Here is a 13,145-nt window from a genome sequence, read left to right as displayed (position 1 = left end):
TTTCATGTAGAAATAGGATTGTGGTTCATGTAGGTCATATACATAAAACATATGAAGAAATACAACATTTTATAGCATAAACAGAGAACATATTATTAATCAGAATGACGTTTAGTTACATAATAAATGTGGTATATTCCCTTCAAACTATACGGTATAATAACTTTACCAGTTTGGATCATGTTTTTATGCTTCATCTGGAATTGCTGAAGTTCGTTTTCAATAGTTGATGTATTGCAGCTAATAGAACGTTAATTAGAAAGTTGAGTAGTCTATTGCTATTTATCACAGATAATATTCAATTAGTATAATTTATTTCACTTTGATTTGGTCAAAAACTAAAGTGGTTTCCATGTAGCCTTCATCAGCAACACAGTGTTTGATCTAAATGCAATTTCTGAGGATAATGGAGTATCGTGAAATCAAGTTTAAAGTTTAAGAGCTCAAATTGTCCCATTAGAAATAAATGTGAGACATTGAGACTGAACTGAGTGGTAAAATAAATTAAAACGTGAATTTACACAGCTTGTAATTATACAAGCATTCCTCTCTTGCCTTATTTGCAGCAAGAGTGTTGCTTTTTACTGTAATATCTTTTTAATGTTCTTTACAGGTGGAAGTAGGCAGCTTGTGATCTATGCATCAAATGACACCAAATGCCCCCTTTTTATGGGAATGTACACAGAGCCTGATAAAGAAAACCTGGGTTAATAAAGAAAGTTGAAAACCACAGTTGTGACAGTTGGGGTTTTAGGCTTTGATGAGCCAGCTCAAGAAAGCCTGGCTATGCTTCATAGTATTCTGGCCAGGAGTCATATGTGGGTGTCCACCTGTTCAGTTGAATAGGGTATGACTGCTGTCAGCATGAGACAGATCTGGCAGCGCAACAGGGAGAAAGGGGAATGAGAGAAGGGTCAGGAACAACTTTTCAAAGCTTTTGGCATCCCTTCAGTCAATATGTGTTGTGCTAAAAATCCAAAATAATTATCACACTGGAAAGAATCAATAAAAGCACACTAAAACAGCAGCACACTGTGACAGCAAACAGCTTCCGAATATGAAACCATTTTGACTGACAGAAAACAGAGCAAACCATTGACATGGTTCATGTTCAGCAAGCACAGTACACAGTGCATGGTCTACACCAGGTCAATGGTTTTCTCAATAAAGCCATTCAAAAAAATGTTTAAATGTAGAGGTGAGTGAAACAGTTAAGAAGTTGAATTACATTTCACCTTTGTGCTGTGTTTGTCATTGATGCACGGACAACACTAACACTCACTCTTCCACCACTGCCAATAATCCACCTCAAAGATAGCCGGAGAATATTACACATGCAGGCGATTTAAGGCTTTTAAGTTAAGAGAGTGGGCAACTGGCTCTCACAACCAGAACCATCTGAGTCTGCTTTTTGGCTCAACAGTATACAGTGCTGTGCAGTAATACCCAATATAGACTATAACTTGCTGTTTATTAAATACAACACACATATTTCTCATGAAAATAAGGAGTAACAGCATATCCCTTTGGCATTTAGCTTTAAACAGCATAAACCACGTGAGTTTAAATTTTGAACAGAAGTAACTTGTGCAAACCTCCCATCAAAATCTGGTGTCTTAGTGATTGGGTTAACTGATTAGCATGCTGTTAAAGATTAATTGGGAAATTAAACTAGAGACAGGTAATCCATTACTATAAGAGGCAATGTTAGACATATTTAGTATGAATGCTCATTGATTTTGCCATTTTTTTGTATCTGGCATTTCAGTGTCAGATCAATGCAACCCTCCTTCACCCCATTCACCTTCAGCTCTTTCATCCGGTGCCTGGGGGTCCTGCCATTGCTTTTCACCACTTTACTACCACCATCAGTGACAAGACTGTCTACCTCTTAATATGATAACAAAATAATGACATCACAATGATGTCTGATCACCAAAGACTCCCCGGATACTGATATTTCCTCAACCTTTTTTATTGTGAACAATGTCAAATCAATTAATTTAATTACTCTTTAAGCTTCTCTCTCAATTAAGATTTTTTTTTTTCCTGACTTTAGTGGTTCCAAAATTTTTCATGGGGTTTTGTGAACTTGGTTTTGAGTGAAATGCTTTTTACAAATAACAGTTCCAGATATTACTAATTAAACTAAGCTAAAAGTCAGGAAGTCAAGAAAGCCATTTGACTGAATGAAATATTCTGCTTCTGACATAATAAGGTAAACAGCATACCAAAGAATGCACAAATCTTTTATGACAAGAAATCAAGAAAAGTACACTGATGTGTTGTCTCATCGAGTAACAACTACAGAGCAGCACTGGCAGGCTCCTTACCTCTGCAGACTGTACCATTCTCCAAGGCCTCGTACCCAGCTTTGCACATGCAGCGCCCGATGGGTACCATCCACTCCCCATCCCCGTTACAGTAGAGCTTGATGGGTACATCCACCTCCTCCCCATTGGGAACACACACCCCTCTGGCTGCCACCAGTGAGGTGCTCTCTGCTCCAGACAGAGTCTCAGGAAAAATGGCGCCATTCTGGATCACACGGGGACATTTCCTGTAGTAGACTCGAACAGCGATGAGTGACATACAAGCCCCATAATCCTGGAAAGCGAGGTAGAAGCCATTGCGTGAAACAGGTCCAAAACTCCGGACTTCACTGTTGATCTTCATGATGCGGCCACCAAGATCAACCTGAGAGAAGCTCTCATCAGCAGCTATGGTGTCCACTTTCACCCAGGGGTTCTCCATCCAGGGTGGTGATGATTTAGTGGCCGTGTCCGAGTCAAACTCATAGTAGTACAGGTTAAAGGTTTCTTTGCAGGAGCCAGGGACATTGGGTATGGAACTGCAGTCACGCACTGAGAACTTCATCTGAACATGGATGCGTTGAGCCCCACGGCGGCGGATGTATTTGGTGCGTACCCAGTTGTTCTGGCTGCTGTCGAAGACATTGCACACCTGGTATGTCCGGATGGTGTTCATGTTTTCATCATAGCCACTAACTTCTTCCCACTACAAAACAGACAACAGACAACAAAACTATCGATACAGTGACACACAACAAATGCACAAAAACTATAAATACTTTGGTAGTAAGAGTTATTCTTAAGGGCAACAAGTCCTCCAACCAAAAATAGTTTGTCATTATCTTCAAAAACAACAAATGTAAGCATTATGACTTGTGGTTAAAAAACAACAGAATCTGAAAATCTTGTTTTTGTTGACCTCCAATTGTTTAACTTCTCACCTTCACACAGAGTGTGTTGTTTGTGTGTGTGTGTGTGTGTGTGTGTGTGTGTGTGTGTGTGTGTGTGTGTGTGTGTGTGTGTGGGTGTGGTTGCAGGTGCATCACATAACACCTCTGAACACACCCATACATGCAACTTGTAACTCTCAACCAGAGAAGGCAGTGAAACATTATATTTCAGTCGAACTGTTAAGTTGACTTTTGAGGTTTGGTTATGTTATGAAAAGTACTTGGTTATGAATATAACAAGATTGTAGTATTGGTTAAACAAGGAAACGGGAGTTATGTTTGTATGCCAAAACACCCATCAATACCTCTTCCCAAAAAAGTGTACTCCTACACGATGTGCAAACTACAGGGGAGCCAGGGGGAGCTTGGCTCCCCTTAATGAGACATGAGCTCCCCTGAAAACATGATTTTCAAAATGTAGTAAATTTTCTCAAATATTGGCAATATGCTATTTTTGCCATGCATTTCTGTCATGCCTGTGCTTTTTGGTCTGTTTGTTTTTGTGTTTTTTTGCTTGTGTTTCCTCTCTCACTTCTCCTCTCAGCAGTTAGAGCGAGGCGGGAGCTGGGCCGAGTGTTCTCCAGCGGCGCTGCTGAGACGCACCTGAGCCGCATCAGCGCTCATCAGTGTGCGGCTTCTTAAACCGGCCCCGCTCTCTCCTCATCGCCAGATGATTTTCGTCCAGCCCTTTGCGTCTCACTGCACATGGTCTCTAGTTGTTTGAATCTCGAGTTATCTTTATCGCTGACTTCTCAAGTGTTGTCCCTGTTTGCAGGTGATTTTTTGATATAACTTACTCTAGCTGAGTTTTTCTCCCTTTCTAGGTGATTTTTCGTTGCAACTTTGTTTAGTGCCTTTTTCCCCAAGTGGAGATTTCTGTTCAGTCGCCTTTTGCTTTAGTCAAGGAGTTTTTTCCCCTTGTGGAGATTTTTGTTGTATTATTTGTTACTTTATATTCGGACAATAAAATCAGAGTTACTGTCTCTGCATTCTGGGTCCTGGCCTCTGTGTGATTCGAGTCCGTAACACATTTCTATCTTTCTGTATCGTCATTGATCATGCATTTAATTAGGCTATTAATGTACAATTCATGAGGTTGATTCACTCTAATTAAGATACCGGCATGCATGCTATTCTTGCAATCACCATCAAGTAAATTGCAGAATAAATTATGGTTATTAACTGATTATATATCAGATGCAGAATCACAGTAAGTCCTCTCCTTGAGGCACAGTAAGTCCTCACCTTGAGGCATTCCCCCTCTGAAAAAAAGAGCTCCCCTGAAAGCCATGGCATCGTTTGCTCACTGCTCATACAGAACATGTAACAAATTTTAGACATGATGCGACTGTAGCTCCTTACAAAGTCAATGGAAAGACAGTAATTGTTTTCTTAAAACAGTGTAAATTGAGGCAAAGACACATTTGCAGGAGTTGAAATTAAAGGCCCAGTGTGTGAGATATAGGTAGATCTATGGACAGAATATGGCAAAAATGGAATATAATATTTGTGAGTCTGTTTATTATTATACTGTTATTGTATAGCCAGGTGAAAATAAGAACTGTTGCATTTTTGTCACCTTAAAATTAACTTTTTATATCTACAGAGAGCAAAGAGTCCACAGAATACACCATATGGCACTGCCATGTCTTTAGAGTAGCCCAGAGCAGAAAAACCAAACAAGAGGGAGCGTATTGCATTTTTAGTAGACACTGTAGGGAGGGTGAGGCAAAGGGTTTTCAGTTAGTTGCAATCTGCAACCTCACACTATGTGCCACTAAATCGAACACATTGGACCTTTTAAGCATCCCCATGTGAAACTGGTTTAGTTCTAATTCTTTATTCAGTGGATCATGGATGGAATGAACAAGACTGAATGGCATTGTTAGACACATAGACAAGGAGCTAAAGACCAGCTTGGAATTCACCCAAGAGAAGTTTAAAGAAATAAGAATAGGAGGGATACTAGGAGACTGAAAAAAAAAGATACAATCATTTAAAAACAACATAATGAATTAAAAGCACAAAATGGATGAAATATTTAACAAGCTGGATGAAATTTAACTGATGGGACACGAAAGAAGACAACTGGAGTGAATCAGAGAAGATGGTTTGGCAAATGCTGGGACTACATGATGCCAAGGAATTATAGGGTACAAACATCTACTGTATATAATTGAAGACTTGTCAGAGGTTGTGCAACTGGGGTGGAAAGAGCCAAAGCTGAATGCTGCCTGAGAAAGAAGTGATAAGGTCAGCACTGAAGTATGATAAACTGGTCATCAGAGGTGCTTAAACTTAATCTTGAAGCAGCTCATGGTGGCATTTTTCTTTTCTATAAGAATTCTTCAGTTATTATGCTGTTTTTATTTGGACACTATGTGTCCAAGTGAGAAAACCACATCTTTCGAATTATGTTTGCCAACTAATCAGTTGCACACATTTACTTAAAAATATGCAGCCTGTGAGTGTTTGGACAGAATATGTGAAAATCTAGATACAGTGACAGATGAAAGTGAAGATATCTTCCTTCTCAGTGACCTCAGTATTGACTGGTTTTCTAAAAGCTGTCTATTGCATAAACTGATTTTTATGGGTGATGTTCAGTCTTACTCAGGTTGTGACTCAGTCTACAAGATTATCTACAACCAGTGACAGTATTGATAATAATAATAAAAAATAATTCAACATGTATTGAATTCACAGGCAGTATCAGTATGATGTAACCATAATTTGATTGCTGTGACAAAAAAAGACTGTAATCGCCATGTCTAGAATTAGGATCAACATTTAATGCTTACTTATTTGTAGGGATTCTGATTCTGATTCTGATAGAAATATGGATTCATGCCGTCATGGGACTGTGGGACAATCTATAGTGATGTTACATGGTTATTTACTCTCTCTTTAATCTCTCTTTGTCATGTGGCAGCCTTTCGGTTTTCTTGTTTCAAGAACTGACAATAGCAAAAAGGAAACTGACAAACAACATAACAACAAACAAAATAATTATCTAATTCTGCACTGCGGTAAACACATCAAACGTGACAGTTCTGCCGTCGCCAAGATGGGGGACTCGAGGAAAGTCAACAGGAGTCTAACTGGATTGAAACTTACTGTGCTGAATCCCACTGCAGTGGCCCTGATCACTGAGCCCTCCGAGGTAAGTTTTTCGCTACACCGCGGCTGCCGTGCTGTCCGGCTTTTCCCATCTACTGTCCTCCATTTTGCTGGCTCTGGTTTCCCCTCTTTTTCAGCTGACTGGCATGCTGCTGTTTCTGTGGTTCACACTATTGGGTTTCACGGCGTCCCTTCGTTTGAACACTGCGCCTGTCACTCCAGCCACTAGCTACAAGCTAGCGTCCTCCTCCACGCTCCCAAGCCGGATCCCACAGCAGCCGTATTCCATCATGCCTCTGCTCTTTACCTCCACCACAGACCCACAACACTTCCACAATCATGAAGACCTCCATTCCTGTTGTCATAAAAGGACGGTCATTTAATTAACCACAATTTCTTGCCCCCAAACTCCATTCCCTCCATTTGGACCTGCCGCTTCTGCAACTTCCCATGACGTCATCACAACAAACAGCACGTGAAACAGCCCAGCCTCAATCTCTGCTCACTTTCGCGTCCTCCACAACCAATCAGGCAGCAGACTCACTTGAAACTCGCCCTCCTTAACACCCTCTCCCTCAACAATAAAAGCCTCATTCTAAACGAACTTATCATTGACAATAACTTAGACTTCCTCTGTCTCACTGAAACCTGGCATAAACCAATGGACTATTTTACACAGGATTGTTGTGGTCCTGATTTTGTGTTTTCTGTTTTTTTTGTTTTGCTTCCACTGACTTTATCTCTCCCTCTCTGGTAGTGCAAGTGACGAGGGGTGGAGCGATCTCCTGGAGTGCTGCTCTCCCGGCACACCTGCAGCTTGTTCTGCCTAATTCACCTGGCTTCTTAAACCGCCCTCTGGTAATCTCCAGTGCCGGAGAATTCTCTCAGATCCCCGCACGCGGAGCGCCTCCCGAGTTCTTCTGCCTCTCGTCACGAGTTGTTCGCTTTCCAGTTCTCGAGTTCCAGTTTGATTAAGTATTATTTTGGTTGTACTTTGTATCTCGGCTTTTTCCTATTTATTGGTGATTTTGTGTTGGAGTTTTAGTTGTTACTTTTCTAGTGAAAATCTCAGTTGTTACTTTGTTTTTGCATCGTTCTGCTGAACTAATTTTTTGTTGTTACTTTGTGAATAAACTGTTTCTTTTTGACACTCTGCTCCTGGGTCCTGCTTCTCCATTGTCTGGCCGTAACAAGGATACTCCTACATGGAACAACCACGTCCTGAGGGGCAAGGAGGTGGTGCTGCTGTTGTTTTTAAAAAGGATTTTAAAACTATCCCCATCTCCATTTCCCCTGCTCTCTCATTCAAACACCTAGCCTTCAAGCTCCCTGGTCCCACCCCCCTGGTCACTGCCATAATCTACCACCCCCCAAACCAAACCCCTCATTACTCTCCGACTTCTCCCATTTTGTCACCCATTTATCTGTGATATCTCCCTCTGTCCTCCTTCTTGGAGATTTTAACCTCCACATTGACAATTCTAACTGCGAATCTTCTTCTGACTTCATGGACCTGCTACAATCCCTCAACCTCACACAGCATGTCAACTCCCCCACCCACAACCGGCGGCACATCCCCGATCTGATCTGCTCCCCTGGGGCCTCATATACAAAGGGTGCATACGCACAAAAACGTGGCATGTGCTCGTTTTCACGGCAAAGTTCAGATGTATCTAGAGTGAAATGACCATGGAAATGTGCGGTGACTCACGCCAACTTCATGGCTGGCGTACGCACGTTTCAGCTGTTGATGCTTTGGTGACATTAGAGGTGATGCTGGGATGTGCACATCAGAGACACATGAACAATTAACACACCCACGTGTCTGCAATTACATGAGTGGATATAAAAGCATGCGCAAAGTGGTGCAAAAAATACCGTTAAAAACAATGGCTGCTTTAGCGGTATTAGAAGATATTGCAAATGTAAAGAAAATGCAATTGTCCTAATATTAATCCCCGCGCATTCAGCATGTGCGCCCCCAAATTCTATCCCGTCTTCACAGCATCATTGCTAGTCAGTGGTTAAAGTTTGTGACTTGCTGTTTCTTGCTGGTTAAACTACAGCTTAAGATCTTTCTAACAAGCCCCTGATTGTCTCTGTGTGCAAAGTTAATAACCCCGTGCGTAAGTGTGAAATGTCTTAATCAGCCTCACCTTTTCCCCAGCGCACTGCACTAATTTTAGAACAATAGTGTGTGATCCATGTATGTAGTGAATAAAATTAACGAATGGAAACTGTAAATCTTTGTCTGCTTTCAATTTACCCCAGGCGACAGTGGCTACTCACTTAAGAGCTGGCTGATGACCCTTCTCACCAACCCTCAGACTGACCAATTGACCAAGACCATTGACAGTCTGTTACACACTCTCCCACTCACTCCTCTTCCGCTTGTTGCTTATGCTGGAGGACAGCGTGCCAAAGAGCACATTTTTGCGCACCTCCACTTCAGCCAGTAGCGCCTCCAATTCGCTTTCGGTCAAATTCTTTTTTGATCTTCTGATCATGCAGAGAGGGGAATCCCAGGTGCAGGGCTAATTTAAATATGATTTGCGTATTTAAATAGGGGTGCGGACAGGGAGGGGTCGTGGACATGTGCGCTCAATTCCACGTTGATTGGGATGTACAAAGGAAATGTGCTTGGATTCGTGCCCCCATGCCCAAGGAAAAATGTCCTTCAGAAACACCAAATCCATCTCTCCCTCTATACTTTCTGCCTCACTGTCCACTGCCATGTCCGCCTCCCCCCCTCCATCAATCTAACAACCATACTGACCTCATCAATTACTACACCCATAACCTCTCCTCCTGCCTAGATCAGTTAGCTCCCCTTAAATCCAAAACAGTCACATTCACCCACTCTGCTCCCTGGTACACCCCTGAACTTCACCATATGAAATCCCATAAACGACAGCTGGAAAGACTTTACAAGAAAACACACCTCACAGTTCACCTTCAAGCCTACACTGACTTCCTCCAAGAATACAAGGATGCCCTGAAATCTGCCCTGTCCACTTACTACTCTCACCTGATTAACTCTGACTCCAATAACCCCAAGGCTCTCTTCTGCAGCATCAACAAACTCCTCTCTCCCCCGATAACATCTCCAACTCATTCACAACTGACCATTGTAACTCTTTTCTCTCCTTTTTCCAAAACAAAATTGATTCCATCCACAGCAGCTTATCCACCTCATCCGCCCTCATTCCTCCGCCTCTCCTGCCCCCATTCCTCTCAAGATTCCCCCTCTGGTTCATTTCTCCCCTGTCTCCCCCCTGGAACTGTCCAAATACATCTCCGGAACAAATAACTCTTCATCTTGCCCTGACCCCATCCCATCCAGCCTTCTCAAGTACTGCCTCCCTGTCATTTCCCCCCTCATCACCAAAATCATCAACACCTACGTCAGTACTGGCTCTGCCCCCCTACCTCTCAAACTTGCCTCTGTAACACCCATCCTCAAGAAACCTGGACCCCCAATAATTTCCGGCCTATCTCCAACCTCCCCTTCCTATCAAAAACTCTAGAACGTGTCGTTGCTGCCCAGTTGAAAATCCATCTCACTTGCAGTAACCTCTACGAAACTTTTCAGTCTGGATTCTACACCAAACACAGCACAGAAACAGCTCTTCTCAAAGTCACAAATGATCTCCTACTCTCCTCAGATTCTGGACACCTCAAAATCCTCATCCTCCTCGACCTCTCCACAGCCTTTGACACCATCAACCACTCCATCCTCCTCTCTCATCTCCAATCCTCCCTCAACATCACTGGCACCGCCCTCACCTGGGCCCGTTTCACAAAGGAGGTTCAACAAACTCAGTGTCTAATCCTGAACGCTGAGTTGATCTAGCCTGAGACAGGAAACTCAGAGTTTCCTGTTTCAGAACAGATGATTTGAGTTAGTTCAATCAACTCAGAGCAGATTAACAAGTTAAGTACGTGCACCACGACTATAAAAAGCCAACACCAATGGAGCCCCGATTTGACGAGTCACCATGGCAACGGGGAAGAGGAGGGCTGCGTTTTTTACCCCACTAGAACTGGAAATCTTAATGCGCTCATACGACGAATTTGAACATGTTTTTAGAAAAAAGTGCAACACCGCTGCAGCTGCAAAAGAGAGGGAGGCAGCGTGGGAGAGCATTGCTGCTCGGGTCAATGCGTAAGTTTATATGTAGTCCTTTGCAATCACAATAATATTACAGGGGAAAACTGCTTGAACGGTAGCTCATTAATTTATTTCATGTAGGTGCAATCCCGCGGGGGAGAAGCGCACTTGGCAGCAGCTTAAGATTAAAAAAAAAAAAAAAATTGTTCAAACAGGTAAGACCTCGGCATAATTTAATGGGGGTACCTCATTTTGATCATGTTTTACATTGTAAAGTAAATATTAAGTGGCTGTTTGACTGTGCAGTTGTTTTATCTACAACATGAAGCTGTTTTCACACACATAAATGTCTTCTCATCTAGATCATATTCTGTTAAATAATCAAGCCTATTTAAACTAACACAGACTTCCGCTCAGCCAACAGAAAGAAGGTAGATGCCCGTAAAGTGGGTGGTGGCCCAGCACCGCCACCTCTAACGGAGGCAGAGGAGCTGGCCCTAAACCAGAATTTAGGAAGGCCAGTAGCTGAGGGAATCCCTGGAGGGAGCTCATCTTCAGAGCTCATCCCCCAAGACACAAGTGCCTTTATAAAATATATATAAATAAAAAAAATAAAAATAAAAATGTATATATATATGTGTGTGTGTATAAAGCCTATTCATAAAAATATTTATTTCCCTTTCATGTCTTTTTTTTTATTGTTGTTGTTCCAACAGATTCTGATGGTGCTATCTGCCTGGTGAAGCCCCCTCACGCCACAACAGAGCTTGTAACTGTAAGTAGGCAATACTTTTCAAATGGTTGTTTACGTATACTGAAACATATCACTCATCTAGGATGAAGAGCACGAGGAAACTGTGTCTGCTGCCTTTACAGAGGGGGATCCAGAAAGGCCTATGGAGGTAACATCTTGAAATGTTACTGATAGTTCTCTTCCCATTTACATTTCTTAACATTCTGGTGGAATATAGAGTGTGACCTTTAGCCTACACTGAAGAATTAACACATTCTCATCCTTTTTAACAGGGCATGGCTGGGCAGCAGCAGGAGAGTCCCTCAACTTCCACTCCACAGATTGACACAGTAAGATGGATGTTCAGTAAACACCAGAGGTTCATTCTGTGGAATTCATGTGCAACTGTATAATTTAATTTCCTCCTTATGTATTCCCAGTTACTAGTAAAAGAGATTTATAAAATTCACCTGGTGAAAAAAATCCAAAAAACCAACGAAGAAATGCAATACTTGGACTGCCAGATTAGGAGGGAAGATCTAGAAACTGAAATACTGGTGCACAAATTAGAGGTGGTTGCATGCTCACAGGTGAATTATGTTAATTATGTTAACTATTGGAACATAACTAAACTAGCTCTTGTATTTGTAGGAAATAAAGAAGACCAAATGTGTGTACCATATGCCATAGTGACTATGGCATATGGTGTCTCTGACTGCTCTGCCGTCCTGCATAGCTGGCAGGTAGATGGGGTCATAATCAGGGTCTTCAATTAGGGTGTCGCTCTCCTAATGGTGGCAATATTATGAAGAACAACACATGCCACAATAATATCACAGGCCCTCTCAGGGATCACCCTGAGGTGGCGTAGGCACTGGAATCGGGCTTTCAGCATGCCTATTGTCATCTCCACCCGGCTCTCGTCCTGCAGTGAGCCCGGTTGAAGTTCTGTTGGGGGCCTGGTTCAGGGTCAGGGTAAGGGGTCAGCAGCCTAGGTTGGCATGGGTAACCTCTGTCACCCAGCAGAAGGCCATAAAACTCTCCTGTAATGTGTAGTGGACACATCAGAGTGTATTAAAGGAGGGAGACAAGTGAATTATATTGTGCAAATCTTTAGGCTGCTTACCACGTTGCAGTCTGTTGCTCAGGTTAGACTCGCAATGAATCCTTGATTTATGAACAAACCCAGGCCACTTGGCCTCCACATTGGAAATTAGGTATGCAGCATCACAAATGATCTTGACAGTGCAGAGAATGACAGATGTTGAACTATGATGCAGACTTTAACATTTTGAAACAGTAGTCAATCTACATGTACCTGCATATTTATGCTGTGAATGGACTTCCTATTCACATTATCTGCTTCATTATGTGAGGGAGCTGTGATGGGGATGTGTGTGCCATCTATGCAGCCAATCACACTGGGGAACCCTAAAAGAAATTAAAATTACTAATCCCAGTCTGAGGTTACAGCACAATGTCATTAACAGAATATAGTTTAAAATTCATTTGGATCTCTCCATCATTCACCTGCAATCCTGTGAAACTCCTCCTTGATGACTCTGACAGGTTTATGTCCAGGGAAAACCACGAAGATGGGTAATAGCCGTTTCAAGGCGAGGCACACTTTTCTGACTGCCCTGCAAACAGTTGCCTTAAGTGCTCTGCATCTCCGACATTATACAAAAAACTCCCATTTGCAAAGAAACGCAGCACAACACACAATATCTGCTGGGATGTGAGAGCATGACTACAGCTGGTAATGTTGCAAATGTAAGGACGGATTAGGTTGTGCATGTAGATGATGGATTGTGACGTGAAACGGTACCGTTCAAAAAGATAATTGTCCGGAAATGCCAGAACATCTTTGCGCGGTCTGATAACCATCTCCCGACGAATATTTAATTCCCTGCGCAGTA

The 13,145-nt window shown here is 42.3% G+C and overlaps 1 protein-coding gene across 4 annotated transcripts in view; it reads right to left on the bottom strand.

Annotated features, from left to right (window-relative positions):
* The window catches only part of ephb2a (eph receptor B2a), a 240,101-nt gene that overhangs the window by 133,509 nt on the left and 93,447 nt on the right, over positions 1 to 13,145 (bottom strand). For all 4 annotated transcript variants that reach the window (XR_011602439.1, XM_070969543.1, XM_070969545.1 and 1 more), the window contains exon 3: positions 2,334 to 3,018. Coding sequence is in view for 3 of the 4 variants with exons in the window: in XM_070969543.1 (XP_070825644.1) it covers positions 2,334 to 3,018 (685 nt within the window). In the remaining variant the exon portion in view is untranslated. The remainder of the gene's footprint in view (positions 1 to 2,333; positions 3,019 to 13,145) is intronic.

Source organism: Chaetodon trifascialis, chromosome 8 (assembly GCF_039877785.1).
Source record: "Chaetodon trifascialis isolate fChaTrf1 chromosome 8, fChaTrf1.hap1, whole genome shotgun sequence".
Classification (NCBI taxonomy): domain Eukaryota; kingdom Metazoa; phylum Chordata; class Actinopteri; order Chaetodontiformes; family Chaetodontidae; genus Chaetodon; species Chaetodon trifascialis.
This window is presented reverse-complemented; position numbering and strand designations above follow the sequence as displayed.